Source organism: Monodon monoceros, unplaced genomic scaffold (genome assembly GCF_005190385.1).
Source record: "Monodon monoceros isolate NGI ecotype Baffin Bay Population unplaced genomic scaffold, NGI_Narwhal_1 Super_Scaffold_11, whole genome shotgun sequence".
Lineage (NCBI taxonomy): Eukaryota > Metazoa > Chordata > Mammalia > Artiodactyla > Monodontidae > Monodon > Monodon monoceros.
The window spans coordinates 74,913,893-74,930,762 of record NW_021703767.1 but is presented as its reverse complement, the minus strand read 5'-3'; the positions used below and the strand labels follow the sequence as shown (position 1 = coordinate 74,930,762).

The 16,870-nt window shown below is 39.4% G+C and overlaps 1 protein-coding gene across 1 annotated transcript in view; it reads right to left on the bottom strand.

The window, feature by feature from the left end:
• Positions 1-16,181, bottom strand: part of LOC114890296 (probable cation-transporting ATPase 13A5) — an 86,297-nt gene extending 70,116 nt beyond the window's left edge. Inside the window, 7 exon segments of the mRNA XM_029213726.1 lie at positions 5,956-5,995; positions 5,997-6,085; positions 8,931-9,000; positions 14,657-14,737; positions 14,842-14,906; positions 15,127-15,273; positions 15,975-16,181. Coding sequence (XP_029069559.1) covers positions 5,956-5,995; positions 5,997-6,085; positions 8,931-9,000; positions 14,657-14,737; positions 14,842-14,906; positions 15,127-15,273; positions 15,975-16,181 — 699 coding nt within the window.
• Positions 16,182-16,870: the final 689 nt, after the last annotated feature.

Below are 16,870 nucleotides of genomic sequence, written 5' to 3'. Positions count from 1 at the left end.
TTCTTGGCTTAGGCAAGGTTAACCTCTCTGTGCGACACGAATTGGGGCTAGAGTAGATGCATGATAAGTGGGATAAGATGTCTTATCCCACTTCTGCCAACACTTCCCCTCCTGCAATTCTCAAAAGCATGTATTTATTTAGCATGATTTGGAGACGGCAGTAGATGCTCTTTCTTCCCATCCTGCCAGCCCTCCTCCCCAAATCTGCTTTTCGTTATAAAATTATTGAAACCTCATCTACTGCCACAGGAAGCTCACAGGTTACTTTGAGATTTTGCTCAATGGCACAGCGACTTGACTTGGAGTCAGGAAACCTGGGACTAAGGTCTGCAGCTGCCGTTCCTGGGTGAGTGTGAGCAGGTCACTTTACATCCCTGATTGGCCTTGTCCCTCCCTCTCAGGTGATGGGAGGATATATCATATGTGTATCATTTCACAGCTTGCCAAGCCTCATACAAGCACATTCATTATAAATGTCAGAGTCCATTGCAAATTGTAGTGCTAAACAGATATTAATTGTTGAGGACTTGTGGTTTAAACTGCAAAGATACAGTTTCAGGAAACGGGCCCATTTTGCATAGTGTTACAAGATGCCTTGCAGGTTGGGTCAGCTAAGGTTTTATTAACAAATGCTAACTGCTAATGGAATTAGTGTCATCATTTCAAAGAAGTCTTTTGCAATATTGCCATCAAGTCTGAAATTCTCGTGCCAGTCATTATTTTGAGTAAAGGCATTCAGGGATTCTTTAAGGTGTAGAATCTGCATGTTTAAATTCCATTAAGGACCTTAAAATAAATATTAAGAAAATTACAAATAGAAAAAAAAGAATATCCAGTTTTGGAAGAGGAAAACTTTATAAGCAAAACAAGAAACCCAGAAGCCATAAAGAGAAAGAAACATATTTAACTAGACATATTTTATAAATCTAGCAAAAGTCAAGGTCAAGAGAAAAAAGACTAAAAAATAAAACTTTTTCACCTATATGATGGATATAAACAGACAGTAAATAAAAAATGCACATCTCTTTTAGACAAAGGAAAGTGTGTGTCTAATCTCACTAGCAGTCAGGGAAATGTAAATTAAAACATCAATGAGATGCAATTAAAAAAAAGTATTAGATTGAAATTTTTAAATGTCGAGCTATAACACCTAATGCTGGTGAGGATCTGGGAAAATGAATATTCTCATATGTTGCTGATAGGAGAATGAATTATTTCATTTGGGGAAAATAATATTACAGTATTTATTAATATCCAAAACATACATATCTTTTGATTCAGCAGCCTGGTTTTGATTGTTTTGCTGAAAAAAGGGTTGCAAACACTAATATGTAAGGCTACCCTATACTGTAGTTATGTTTAATTCAACATATTTGTGGTGGCAAAAATTGGAGAAGAAACCCCTTATTTTCCATAAAGAGAAGAATATTTGAATAAATTATGGTATACTATGGAATATCACATCATTATTTTTAAACATGATTTAGAATTATTTGTTTATAATGGTGGATGGCCATTATATATATTGTAAGGTGAAAAATGCAAGTTCCAGATAAACACACATAGGACAATTCTGTTTTGATAAAACAAATTAATAAATACCTAAATAAATCTCCATATAAACTTGTACTTCCGTGCATCTGATAGAGTAAAAAGAGTGAAAAATACGTTCAGCTGGTGATGACATGAATAAATAAATAAATAGATAGATTTGGGATCTTGGTGCTTGAATTTGCCTTTGGTGTGTTCCTCTGTAACAACAGCTGTTCATTAAGCCTTTAGAATGCATAACAATCACCTGTTATGAAACTGTTAAAAAGTGTAAATTCCTCTTATTCTGTAGATATTTTGATTTAAGGTAAGAGTTTAGGAACTCAGGAATCTCAAGTAATTTTCTCACTGGAACATTGCCCTCTGGCCTATAGAATCAAACCTAACTTTTGCTACGACACTTCCCCTACTCCTCCACTGGAATTTCTAAATTTATTTGGGGTTTCCTTAAAGAAAGATACCTGAGTTCCAAGTGAAGACATGGGCATTGTAAAGGAATTTTAAAAGAGACACTGAAATTTGTCATAAAGATACAGATGGATACTGTGTAGGACAGAGACAATATCTAAGTCAGGGGACATAGGTGGAAACATGCTAGGGGAGCATAATGTATCAAACAGTAGCACCACATTTCCTTGGGACAAATTGACTGCAAGTAACAGAAACTTGTTAGGCTGCTTTAAGCAGAGGATGAGAATATATGAGGATGCAGGGATGTCTTAGGAAGGAACCGAAGGGTGGGAAGTACAGCCAAGTGTCCCAAGGAAGTTTCCTGAACAGGAACAGAAAACGCTGTGAGGAACAGGTGACTCTGTCTCTGCTGGACTGTGTATTGCTCACCTCTGTGTCTCACTGTGTATTTGGTTCACTCTTTTCCTCTCTTTCTCTGCAGAAGTTTTTTTTTCTTTGCTCGTCCATACACAGGGATCAAAAGTGGCCACCCTGGTCCTAGCTATACGTCATTTTTCAGATCATTTTCCTAACAGAGTATGACCAGCAGCTTCAAGGCTTTATTCCAGGATCTCAGGCAAAAAGATATGTTGCCATCACGCCTGTTGATGGATTGGCTTCCACTGGTCGGGTGCCCCCTGTTCCAACTAGCTGTGCCAGTGGAAGGAGAAAGCCACATGGAACAAACCAGTTGTGGGCTGTCAGCTCTGGGCTCTGGGTACACCCAGTTTTCAGAGGAGAGGAGTAGTGGTGGAGCACTGCCCCCAGAATATGTGTATTTCGTTCCATACTTGTCTGAGAATAAGAGACTGGGAAGAGTAACCCAAGTTCCTGGGTCCAGCCCCCAGTAAAGTCCATCTGTACTTCATGATCTTGGGTTTCGTGAGCTACTGGTGCATATTTATAATCCATATCCCTTTTGTGATTAAGGGAGTTTAAACAGGTTTCTATTATTTGTCCACATCCTGACTGAGTAGTCTATGTGGCTAGTTAGTCCAAAATTAACAGGGTCCTGTAGGAATTGACTCCAGTCTCCAAAACGTGCTCCCACATTCCCAGTGGCCAGAAAGTTTCTTATTAGTGTTTTAAAGTTTCCAAGAGCCCTTTTTTCATGCCTTATTGGTGGCCCTGGCAAAATGATAGAAGCCTAAAAAAGGTGGGACGTAAAGAGACAGAGTTTAACCTCCACTATTTACAGCTGAGGAAAGTGAGTCCAGGGAGGAGAAAAGAGATCCCAGAGCCACACAATAAATGAGTCAGTGGTGGTTAGAAGCCCTGTCCTGGGATGTTCCTGTGCTACTTTCTTGTTCAAGTTATCCCTCCTCCCTTCAATCTCTGTGCCTCCTCCCATCTTTCCATAATCTACTTTCCCCACTCCAAGAACAGTAATAAAAACAGCAACAGCCATAACGGTAATAAAGGTAACATTTGATGAGTGCCTACTAGGTACCAGGAACACAAGTAATTCAGATGCGTTGTTTCATTTACTTTTCTTGACTATAACATTGAACACAAACACACACACTCTTACAAATAAGGAAGGTGACCATTAAAGTGTCAAGTAACAAATAGTGTCAAGTAACACAAATAGGAGTAGTGAGCGGGGAATTTTAACTTGACTAGATAAGATCTCCCTGCCAAAGTCCTCAGAGCATTCTGTATTTTTCCTCAGAACCCTGAGATGGTTTGCGATGATATACTCAGGTGATTGTGTGTCTATGTATTCCCAATAGAGGGAAGCACATGGGAGAAGACCCGTATTCACTGAGGTTTGACATCAGCCAGAAAGCATAGGAGTGGCTCGTAGGTATCAAATTAGATATTCTATTAAAACAAAGATTTCTCAAAACCCAGGAACTAGAAATTTGATATGGGGGCTTCACATTACATACCTCTATCAAATGACAAAGGTAAACGTTTGGGACACGATAATTTCTTTCCTATTGTGGCCGAGCAGAAAGTGCCAGATCTTTTATTGTCCTGGTGTTTATTTTCCTTCTTTTGTTCAAATGCTCAGAGTTCACCAGAAGGACAGTCACTCTGCCCCCTGACTTGGCAGCCAGACAGAAAGGAATTGTCACCATCAGAGGCAGGTTACTGATTGCTGTTAATATTTTTGTGATTTAAATTTGTTCATGAAGAAACGCACTAGGCACTAATTTTTTTTAAAAAAGAAAAAGCCAAGGGGGCTTCCCTGGTGGCGCAGTGGTTGGGAGTCCGCCTGCCGATGCAGGGGACGCGGGTTCGTGCCCCGGTCCGGGAGGATCCCACATGCCGCGGAGCGGCTGGGCCCGTGAGCCATGGCTGCTGAGCCTGTGTGTCCGGGGCCTGTCTTCCACAACGGGAGAGGCCACAACAGTGAGAGGCCCGCGTACCGCCAAAAAAAAAAAAAAAAAAAAAGAAAAAGCCAAACAAAGCCCTTCTAGTCCTCACTCTCTAGCTCAAAGTGTCTCCGTTGACTTAACTTTTCATTTTTAGGTCCTGTTTTCTAACTCTTTAAATATATACTGCGTTTCTTTCATTTCTCATCAAACACTTCATAGCTCAAAATTTGTAGCATCTAAAACCAGACAAAAAGCCAATCTTAGATCTAATATTTGCTGAGTGACTGAAATAGAGTAAAAATAAAAGATCTCTTTCAGTTGGGCTTGTTTAAAAGCCTCCACATCTGCCTTACTGACATGGGCCCAGACTTTACTCTGCTGATAGCTAGAATTCATCTCTCCTCTCACACGTAGGTTTGACTTTCTTCCCCAGCTATGTGCTACTTTGGAAAGTGCTTTCTGCTAAGGAAATATTGCACGTGCAATAGAATTTCACTTATGAGGAGCCAGAAGCCCTGACTCTGTCACAAACCCACTTTATGACCTGAACAAGCTCCCTTGTTTGTTTCCCCTGGAAATCTTAGTTTTCTCTTCTCTAGATGAAGGATGAAGTTTGAGAAAACTAGGTGATTTCAACAGTTCAATAGAGTTGACAGGTGGATACAAGTACCATTGTTTCCTGTGTCTAAAAAGCCAATTTCACAGTCAAGTTTTCAAAAATATACAACAAATACAGTGAGACACCCTTTGGATATTGCCTCATAATTTCGCCTGATGCATCTTTTTTTTTTTTTTTTTTTAAAGAAGATGTTGGGGGTAGGAGTTTATTAATTAATTAATTAATTTTTGCTGTGTTGGGTCTTCGTTTCTGTGCGAGGGCTTTCTCTAGTTGTGGCAAGCGGGGGCCGCTCTTCATCGCTGTGCGCGGGCCTCTCACTGTCGCGGCCTTTTTTGTTGCGGAGCACGGGCTGCAGACGTTCAGGCTCAGTAGTTGTGGCTCACGGGCCTAGTCGCTCCGCGGCATGTGGGATCCTCCCAGACCAGGGCTCAGAACCCGTGTCCCCTGCATTGGCAGGCGGATTCTCAACCCCTGCGCCACCAGGGAAGCCCTAGCCTGGTGCATCTTAAGCAAAGTAGTAGAACATTTTCTAGAAAGATGCTGTGGGAAAATGAGATTCAGCAAGGCTGTGGCAAGTAATACTCAGCTAGATTCCACTTCTGAATGTGTTGCTATACCATTTATAAGACTGATTTTTTCTTTAAAAGGAGGATTTTAAATGGCTATAAGATGAACAGCGATGGTAAGAGAGACGGACAGGTACTATGCTGTCATCATTAATCCATCACTGTTTTCTTTCCCACCATGCTCAGACACAGCCTCAGAGTCCTTCTAAACACTGTATTCAGTGCAGCCATCAGTTGATAATCAGAGTTTGCAAAGATGTTTAAATCTACCTGGTATTCTTGAAGCCCTCCTCCTGAGGTCCCGTATTTAGTAAGCCCTTGCTTTTTCTCTTGTTATGACTTACGTTTAACAAAGCAACTCTTTGCTCTCAGTGGAAAGGCCATAGGTTTGGCTTCTTGTGCAGCTAGAAGCTAAATAGAATCCAGCTACGATTTCTGTTCTTACCTGTCGCAAATCGTACACGCTTAGGACAATGGAGAGAACAGATGGTGATGGCTACTGGGTATTCGATGTAACCCTGAGACAGCCACAGAGTGAGGGTAAAGGCTTGAAACACGTAGCATAGATTTAAAACCTATGAAGGTATGAAAAGAGCATCTGGGTCACTTGCATGGACCATAGTGGCAGTCAAGATGACGTCATTTCTTTATAGATATTTTTCTTCCATTTTTACAACAATAGAATTCACTTAGAACTCCATTAATTGCAGTAGAGACAATGTCAAGCACATAAAATGTGATATAGTAGAAGCAAATTTATTTTAAGCACTCAGAGCCATGCCCACAAATTGATCATTCTTATTTATTTTGAATTTTCAAAAATATTTGACCAATAACAAAATCTAACAATTTACCTTTTTAAACAGATGTACCCACAATGGAGAAGACACATGATTCAGACTCTTTTAAAAACAAACTTCAATTTTGAACTTTTTTTTTTTAACATCTTTATTGGAGTATAATTGCTTTACAATGGTGTGTTAGTTTCTGCTTCACAACAAAATGAATCAGTTATATATATACATATGTTCCCATATCTCTTCCCGCTTGCGTCTCCCTCTCTCCCACCCTCCCTATCCCACCCCTCCAGGCGGTCACAAAGCACCGAGCTGATCTCCCTGTGCTATGCGGCTGCTTCCCACTAGCTATCTACCTTACGTATATATGTCCATGCCTCTCTCTCGCTTTGTCACAGTTTACCCTTCCCCCTTTTTATTGCAGGTTTCTTTTTCATGCAATCACATCCTGCCAATGTAGTCAAGTTGTACAATGAAAATTAAAGATTCCACTTTTATCCAGGTCATTCATTTACAAATAACATACTCTCATGTCACAGGTCTTAGTAAGATCCTCTGAGAGTCAGTCGAGTCAGCATGGACCTTCCCTTGAACAAAGAGGGAAGGTCTTACCCAGGGAAGGGAAACGTCTTATCCAAAGATGCAGTGAAAACCATGGGCAGAATTTGTCACCAGCCCCAAAGATGGTCATCCATGCAGGTATTTTTGGTCTGTTAATAACATCTTCAACTTTTTAAATTCCTTCAACTGTCCCCATTTTGGTCTTGCTGACTTCACTATTAATAATAATAGCAGAGAGGGCAAACCCCAGGGAGCTAGAGAAGGTCACATGACCTACACACAGCTTGAATAAAGAGTCCATCTGAGCAAAGCAAGGATTCTTTTCTTGGTGAGGTGCTCTTTATAATTATTATGAATTAGATGAAATAGTACCTAAAACCACTGCCGCTTTTTCTTACCTCTACTTTCTATAATTCTCTAATATATTAAATAAACTTCTACCTTAGTCCTAAAAATGAACTGACATCTGGTTAATAAGTTAATAGGACACATCTTAAAAGTTTCTTAAACTCTTGGATAATTTTGTACATTAAAGAAGCTTGTGTTCCTTAACGTTTTTATAATTTCCGTTGCAACATGTTTTCTTACAAATTATAGCTCTTCTGTCTGCTTGGCATAAAATGCTTTAATTGTATATTACACATTTGAGATAATATGATTTTGAGTTTGTATAAACTCAGTAGAAAATTGGTTAAATACTTCTTGTAGAAGAAACAACACCGTTTAATTTAGTTCCCTTATTCAATATTCTTTTGAAACCAAATGTGAAGACATAGTTTTACTTTTTTGTTTCTACTAAAGGCCTAATTCATAAGTGCCAGAAAATATTAACACTCTTTTCAAAATAGACTAAATTGACACTTGAAAGAGTCTTTGGTAATTTGAAAATGTACTTGAATAAGATGTTTAAAAAGCATCCTGCTTTTTTAATAGTAAGAGAGATTGTGCATATGTGGAAGCATGGGGTATGGGGGAAATCTCAGTGCCTTCCAATCAATTTTGCTGTGAACCTAAGACTGCTCTAAAAAAAGTCTAATAAAAAATTTATTTTAAAAAATGGTCACGTTAAAAACCCAAATGACCATCTTTGTGGATTAGAAATAGACTAGAAACATGCAGCACTGAGGGGGGACTGATTGATCAGTCTGTTGGTTTTCATACAAGGACTGGAGATCAATGACTAGGAGCTCAATGCTAGGAGGAATAAGTGTCCCACAAGTGGCAGGGGACAAAACCAGGCTTGCCCCAGAGCAGAGGCTGAGAAAAGTCACAACCAGCAAGGGTTCACCAGCAGAGGGAGGAATAGGAGAGACAACTTGGTGATGCAGCTGTGAACTTGGCCAAGCCCCAAGCTGGCTCGGGGACTGCATCGAACAGATCCCCAAGGGACAGAGCACAAACCTCCAACACAGGCCCTAGTTCTGAACTGGGGACACATGGGGACTAATAAGAACCACCAAAAAGGGAGAGTGAGCACAGAGAGGAAGAGAAATGGGAGAAGGGAAAGTCCCACCCAAGCTGAGCTTACCGAAAGCAATAACTTCGAAGCATACAGAGAAAATATTCTAAAACAAACAAACAAAAACACCAACCAAGGAAGAAGTCACTCTCAAGAAAATGGATATAATAGAGTGATAGAACAGTACGAAAAAGACCAAAATAATCCTTTTTCAATCCTCAAAGAGATCATGAAATAATAACAACCCTCCCCACTCCCCCCACCCATCACAACCACCATAAAACACTGAAAACAACAAAACGAACAAACAGGAGAGTATGAAACGGGAATCTGTCCCTCACACTGGGAAGGGATTTGAATTTAAAACAAGTGGTTACTGAAAAGGACCAGTTAGAATTACTGGTATAAAATATATATATTTATTGAAATAATAATAAAAAAGAAAACCTCAATAGACAGGAAAGGCATAAACTAAAGTCACTGGGAATAACAAAAAAAAGTTGCACAAAACACAGACTTTTGTCTACATCGATTTCTTTGAGTACTAGAAAGAAAAAAGGAAAAAACAGGAGTTTATTTTCAAAAATAAATGAAAACGGTTACCTGTTTAACAAGCAGCTTCCACGTGGGCTGGATTTCGACCTCAATGGCATTTGACCCCCACACTAATCTTCTGTAGGAGATCGATCATTTGTTAGCGTCACAGCTACATGCTCATACTAATAAGTGAGTACAGACCACACTAAGCAGGAGTCCCTTCTCTACCCTTCAGGGAATTTGTGTCTTCAATCAAAAATTAGCGTGCCAATCTCAAAACACTAATACATTTTTAAATGAAAGTTAGTACATGATGGACAAAGTTGTTTTTCTGGTTAAAATATATCTTAAGTACAGTACAACTTAAGAATCAAAATGAAATTAGAAAGGCATTTTGAGTTTTTTTAAAAAAATAATTTGATTATATTCTAAGAGCAGCTAAAAAGACACAGATATGAAGATATTCCTAGAATTCTCAGGCATTCTAGACTGCCCTTGATGTTGGAGATCATGTCTATCTTACCTTGGTATCTCCAACACCTAGGACAGGTCCTTAGCATATGAACTCAATGAATACATGAAGGAATGAGCCAATGAAGTGGAAGATGGTATATGGTCCTCACGGCTAACAACTTGTAAATCCACACATATGTACATTACAATAAGAAGCCCTCAGGGAGGGATAAATTAAGAGGTTGGGATTAGCATATGCACACTATTAACATATGCACACTATTATATATAAAATAGAAAATCAGTGAGGATCTACTGTACAGCACAGGGAACTCTACTCAATACTCTGTAATAACCTATATGGGAAAAGAATCTGAAAAAGAATAGATATATGTACATGTATAACTAAATCACTTTGCTGTATGCCTGAAACTAACACAACATTGCACATAAACTATACTCCAATATAAAATAAAAATTTAAAAAAAGAAGCCTTCGTGTTTGCATAGCAATTTACAATTTACAAAGTTCTTGCAAAAGATTCTCTCATTTGATCATCACAATAGTCCAAAAGATGTGGTACATGTACACAATGGAATATTACTCAGCCATTAAAAAAGAATGAAATAATGCCATTTGCAGCAACATGGATGGACCTCCATGAGACCTGAGAGTCCTGTCTCACTGGCTTGAAGTCCTCAGAATGTCCGCCAAATCAACATAATTCTCAACTTTTAGGTTGTGCGTTCTTTCTTCAGTTGACAGCCATGTTTGAATCATAGACGGGCATGCCCCTTGCTGCTTCATCTATTCCACTGTCTCTTGCCAAAAAGTATTGCATGTTTAGGGAATTGTGTACTCATCTCAATCTCAGCACAAGCCAAGCAGAGTTTTCAGGGACAGCGACCAATGGCTGAGCAACCGGAAGGAATATGAGGTTTGAAGCTGGGTCACATGAGCAAAGTTCCAAGGAACAAAGGAGATGACATGCCCTGACTTTAGAAATCTGACGAGCTGGCAGGGGAAAAAGAAGCCCTAGAATTATTCCAGGAGGCCTCACAAAACTAAATAGTCAGAATGAAATTAAGTAGACTAGCCTAATATTCAGAACCATTCATTAGGGGAATAATTGCTTCGGACGTAGAAGGTCCCTCTCCAAAGAGATTTCTTAACAGGGGAAGTTATGAAGGGCATTTCTGCACTGGCTATGAGCTGTGCTTGAAGGAGCACTGAGGTTTCTTGCAACCATGAGACATTAGTAAACCTGCTGGAAGGTATTTCTGAAAAACCAAGCATGAATGACTAGGAATATTTTCTTTGGCGATGGTCTCTATCGCTTTTCAATTTGATGATTTGTTCATTCATTCATCCATTTATCAATTTATTCACCAAATAATTGTTGAGAATATGTTTTCTGCTAGGCCCTTTAGGCTCCACATGGTGAAGACTAGGCTGGGGGTCCTCAAAGAGGCAGGAGGAGCATGTCAGAATCACTGGTGAGCATCTTCAAACTGCGTGTGACTGCTCGGCTTCCATTCTGATAAGCCACCAATAGAGTCCTTGGCAGGAAGGGAGGCCTGTAGTTTTCCAAACAGTTAATACTAAGCCTGAGGATTCTGGCATGACCCATTTCCATGAACTGTGGAATTTTTAGGGAGCGGGTTTATTAGAGTTTGAAAAAAGTTCCCAGGTGATTTTGCTAGCTAATCCCTCACTCCCCTAACATACCCACTTTCCAAAGGAAGCGAGAGCTAAGAAATTCACAGATGCATAGAAACGGTACCCAATTTCTGGGATTTGGGTATGGTTGTAGAATATAACACGTATGTTGGTCTTAGAGCCTTCCCATTAAAAACTAATAATAATAACAAGATAGGCATGTTTTGAGAAACTGCTTTCAGGGGAAAGAATCCCTATTTTAGCAGTACTTGAACCTGCTTCTATACTTTATAATTTGTACAGAGAGGACCCGTTTTACAAATGACAAAAGTGATTTTCTTTTTTCACATTAGTTCTTATCTGTGATCTGTCTATTTCTTTCATTTCCTAAAGCACATTTTCAGATAACCTCAAGTTCTTGCAGGTTTTCATGCCCTATATGTGAGCTAAGTGAGGTGCTTCTCATCAGGTTTTTGGGGAAAGTGCCTGGAGCATTCCCAGGCATGAAGATCCAGAAAGCAGAGGACCAGGAGGGCATCTGGGGGGAGGTGGGGATGGAGAAATCCCAGGATATCCAGAGAGACCCAGGACTTAGACTTACTCGCGCTGCCATAAGGTTTTGCTCTGAAACAAGGCCTTAGAGTTAAGTGATTTTATACTTTGAGTGGATTCAGAGCCATAGTACCATGGGTTATATTTTTACATAAATTATTGACTTCTAACCAAATGCTAAGATTTGAGACAATCTCGTTGGATTCCAGAAGAATGAGTAAAGCCTGTCCCTTCTACTCCAAACAAACCTTCCTTGCTCTTTTTCTCAAAGAACTGATCTGATGGGTGAGTATCTATATGTGGGCTGTATTCTAAAGATGGAGCTTTCCAAGGGGAAAAGGTCATGGTCTATAGGCACAATTTCTTTTCTGACGTTTGCTTCCCACAAGACCTGAGGAGTAAGAGAAAAGGGTTTCGTAGCAGCCCTAAATCCTTTCTCTCTCCCCCGCCTTCCTCTTGCTTCTTTTTTCTCTCTCTTCTCCTGGAACAGCTTCCACCAGCTTGGAGCTGAAGCATTGATGGCAAATCCACCCTCTTTTGCTGCTGTCACTCAGATTTCTTTCCTTTGGTACTAACAGGCATGTCTTTTTTTCTCAGTGGTGTGACAAGTGTTGAGAATTAAGTTTGGTCCTGCAGAATCACCAAGCCAATTATGAGTACCACTTTCACAGCTCCACATTCAGCAATGTCACACTGAAATCAGCCATGGTTGGAGTATTCCCATTAGAGACATTAGCAAACCTTAGCCACCAAAATTTTTTTCTTCTAGAGTTCTGGGTTACCAACAAGGCAATTGGTCTGGAGCTAACCCCTGATTAGGACGTGCCTGGATCTCTACTGCCAGAAAGTTCTCCTTCAGGAGGCTAAATAAAGGAAGCAAAGGTAAATAAGCTAAATAAAGGTGGGCTAAGTGAAAAGATGAAGGGTCACTCAACTTAAAAACTGTCCTAATAGGAAGACAGCTTGGATGAATGAGGGATGAGGTAAGTGTGTATTTTCCATAGGGCCCTGTGTCCCTGCGGTAAGAGAATTACCCCAAGTGTCTATGGACCTGTCTGGGACGGGCACTAAGATGCGAAGCTGTGTTCGGTTCATGAATGAATGAAGGTAGGGGCAGGGAACCTCCTGGAATAATTTTCCTGCTTTCTTCCTGATGCCCTTGGCAATTTCTCTCCAGAGTAAAATGATCACAGCTGATGTCTTGATTTGCTTTTTGCTACAGGAAAGTGAGACTATGAACATCTGTGCACTTTTCTCTCTTTGCCTTGCTGCTATGAAGCCTGAAAGAGGAAGTTGTATTTAGATTTTGTGGCTTTTTATGATCAGAGATTTCTGTGTATCCCTCTTCCTTTATTTCTTTTACTGGGTCCTTGCTTTTCATGCAAGCAAGCTCGAATTGATTTAGGAAATTGATAAGCTGTCATTCAACCAACCAATCAATCACAATAAATTTTTGAAAAAAGCATTTAGTCTTACACTAAAATACAAAAGGGAAAACTGGTGGGGGAGCGGGGGAATGCTCCATATTCTACTTGCTTTCTTTACTCTCCAAAGAGAAAAACCCACAAAATAAAATGTGGCTCTATGATTCTAAGTAGATTGTCTCCTCTAGTCTTCATATTTGGGAAACTATATTCTGTGTCTTGCTTATTAGATTGTCAAGTTCTTTACTGTGTGGACCAGATTTAAATTTAATTATGTATGATGTTTACCAAAGATTGGCACTTGATAAATAAGGACAAACATGAGGTAGCTACACGGATGGGAAATCTTTCCTGTGGAAATGGTTTCTTAGGCAGAGTATATCTATATTTATCAACTAGATTTCCTAAATAGATCAATCCTTTAAATGTCCTGTGCTTAATGCTATTAAAGCAATATGTTTTTAATGACTTTGAAAACTTCTTGTATTTCAGTGTTTTAAGCACTGTATCTGAAATCTTATATAATGATACCATCTCTAAGGCACTTTGTAATATTGTCATAATCTAGATGCCTGGTTCATTTTGCATAGCGTTCAGACAGAGGGGAGACTTGAAAACAATAACAGATCAGTAGCTCGCAGGCTTGGTGTGAATACAGATTATGGGGGTGCTTGCTAAAAATGCAGTTTCTTTTCTTACCACTACCCCAGCTTCTACCTACTAAATCAGAATTATGGAGGAGAACCCAAGAACCTGTATTTTAAGTACGAGATTGCTTCTTAGCTTGAGAATTTTTGTTTCTGACTAACTGTGAAGATGGTCAGGCAGATCCTTCTTCTTGTCCCTAAAACTGGGCAAGAAATGAAGGTGATTATTAAGATTCCTGGGAAGGCTTGCAATGATTTACTTTCAGTCACCAGGATTCGCCATTTCAAATTACAGATGAGGGAAGCAGGGACTCTAGGTCACTGTGAGTTAACAAGGAGCCTAAGAATTTCCTGTGCTACTATTATACTATGAGTTTCTAATCTATTGGCATCCATAGATCTCATTCTCATAATTGTACCACTATTCTTTGTCTCTCTTTCCTTCCAGTCAGTTAATGTCTCTGAGACGATGACTAAGTCTTATTTATCCTTAGATCCCTTGTGCCTTGCGAAATGCCTGACGTATTAGAGTTTAGTTCACAGATCAATGAATGCATTTACTTATTCATTCCTTCCACACATATCTATTGAGCTTCTACCATGAATCAGGCACTGTTCTAGGTTCTGTAAATAACAGTGGTGAATGACACAATTAACTGAGCAAACAAGATCCTTCTCTCCAGGGCTGGTTCTCCATAGTAAAATGCAATCATCATATTGTCTTTCTGTCTCTCAGAGGATTTGGAGTATTAAGATACTGATGTTTATGAAATGACTCAAGAATTTTTGAGGAAAGAAAAGACAACACAGAGAATACTGTTCTATAATTCTGAGAGAAAAGATCAAATGTTATTTGCTTGTACTGTTCTTTCAGTCTTTTCTTTTTAATTAGTGTGCCTAAGATGAGAATAATTTACGACATCTCTCTGATGCCAGTAAATGAGCTGGGGTTATATGAAGCTGATGAAACATTATGCCAACAATTCACTGATCATAAGCGATGTGGTATCTCCATTTCTGCTGGCAGAGTTTACTGCAGCAGTACCACAAACCCCACCTGACCTCTTGTTCTCCACCGGTCAGACCCAGTCCAAACGTATGATGGATGTTGTAGCAGGTGTTGCTATCTTCCAGCAACCTAGGGAGTGGTCAGGACAGGAACCGTACTTCAGTTCATGGTACTTAACAAATCAGTGTTCTTCCCGTAGATCCTGATGAGTGCTGAGGAAAATTCGGACGTACCCAACTTTCTGAAACCTCTTCTCCAAGTGGTTCCAAACATACCTGATTTTCTGCACTTGGATACACTGCAAATGCAGTTACAAATGTAATAGAAAAGTTGTCATTCACAAAGTAAAGCCCATCAGGGGAGGTGAGGGTTGTCTATTACATGCAGCTCTCACTTTCCTTGATACGTAGCTGTAATTCCCAGCCCAGCAGTGTGATTTTCAGAACTTTCATCCAATAAATACATTATTTTCTTGTAACAAAAACATGCCATAACATTGTACTCTTAAAATCACTTACTTTTAATTCTGGCTTCAGTATGGCTTGGTTTATGACAGAGTGGTAGTCAGCCACCAGGGGTTCTTCTGGGTTCTTCCTTACAGGAAACTTCAGTGTGGATAAGTAGAGGCAGATTACCTTCTTCCTCATATATCTTTGAAATTCATCCTAGAGAAGACAATCCAGCCCATAAATTCTCCAATGTTGTTCAATAAAGCACTCAATCAACCAAATACCTACCAAGTGCTAGACCAGTGGTTCCCAAAGTTTGAGCTGCAGATAAGAGCATCAGCATTATCTTGGAACCTGCTAGAAATGCAGGTTCTCAGCCTCACCCCAAACCTACTGGATCCAATATTCAGCAGTCTCTGTTTTAAAGATCCCTCCAGGTAATTCTGATTTGGACTAAAATTTAAGAACCACTGTGCTAGGGAATAAAGAGAAAGATACACTTTGCAAGAAACTTTATATCTAGAAAATAGTTTCCAGCTATCTTAAAATCACACCTTGATGTTTAAAATGTATAATTTCCTCAAAATACATATTTCTGAAAAACTGAACATACATATTTCTGAAAAACTGAACAATCATTCCCATGTTATGTTTTTAAGAGTTATAACACGGACAGCCACTGCTCATGTAATGGCTAAGGGTTCTCACAACGAGCCTGACATGGTAGAAATTTCTCCAGGCTGATGTGGAGGGAATGCCCTTCATTCCTGAGTCAAAATAAGACATAGCAAATAGACGGCAGAGATAGTTTTGCCATCTCCTATTTGTGGACAGGGAAACTTAAATAGAGGAGGATCCACTCTGGAATGCTGGCCATCACAGGCTGTGCAATAGATGCAACACAGAAGGACACGCACCGTTGTCCTTAGCAAAATAGTGTCTGCTTCTTGCAAGGAGCATGGGATACAGTTGGCCCATACCCTCCACTGCAGCTTCCAGTAGAATAACAGGAGAAGGACCCCACAGGTCAGCACGGATGTTATGAGGCAGAGAGCTCTGTGTAGATTTTGGGTCTGGTAACCAAATAAAAGATTTACTCTATTTTTTCCCACATAAAAACGCATTCTGTTCCAAGACACACAAACTTTAGATTCAGGGGTTGGTTGAGAAAGAAATCTAGTTTTGGCTGGTTGAATCAGATTGATTGCATACAGCTGTCAGCTGATATAATTTTAAAAAGTTCCAGGAAGGACTCATTTTGCTACCTTGGCACATGGAACTAAAACATTAGGAGCAAGGAATGGACAGACTTATTTGGTTCTAAATACTCATAAGAGTCACCTCAGATTTATAAAATACTTCATGTTTTGGATCAGATTTACTTCTTTTAGATGTAAGGTTTTTTAAAAAAAATTATTAATGTGAAGTTACTGGAGGAAGATGATAAAATTATGACCAATGTGATCCATACTTATATATCTTGCTTTATTCAGATTCAGATTTGTTTTATAATAATATGATTAAGAAGGATTGAGAGTGTGCATAAGTGTACTGATTTCTAAAACAGTAGGGCAATATAAATTATGAGATTATTTGTGGACATGAAAAACTTTCAAAAGACAGCTTATAGGTATTTACCCTGAGAGTAACATGCTGAAATAGTTCTATTTTTAATAATAGGCTAATGTTTGTCATGAATTGAGTAAAGACTTGAGATGTGGTTTTAGGGGAAGATAACTAGCCAAAAACAATAGATTTGCTTAATTAAAGGTAATTTTTGGTTTCCATCTCCTACAATGAAGTTTCACAGCAT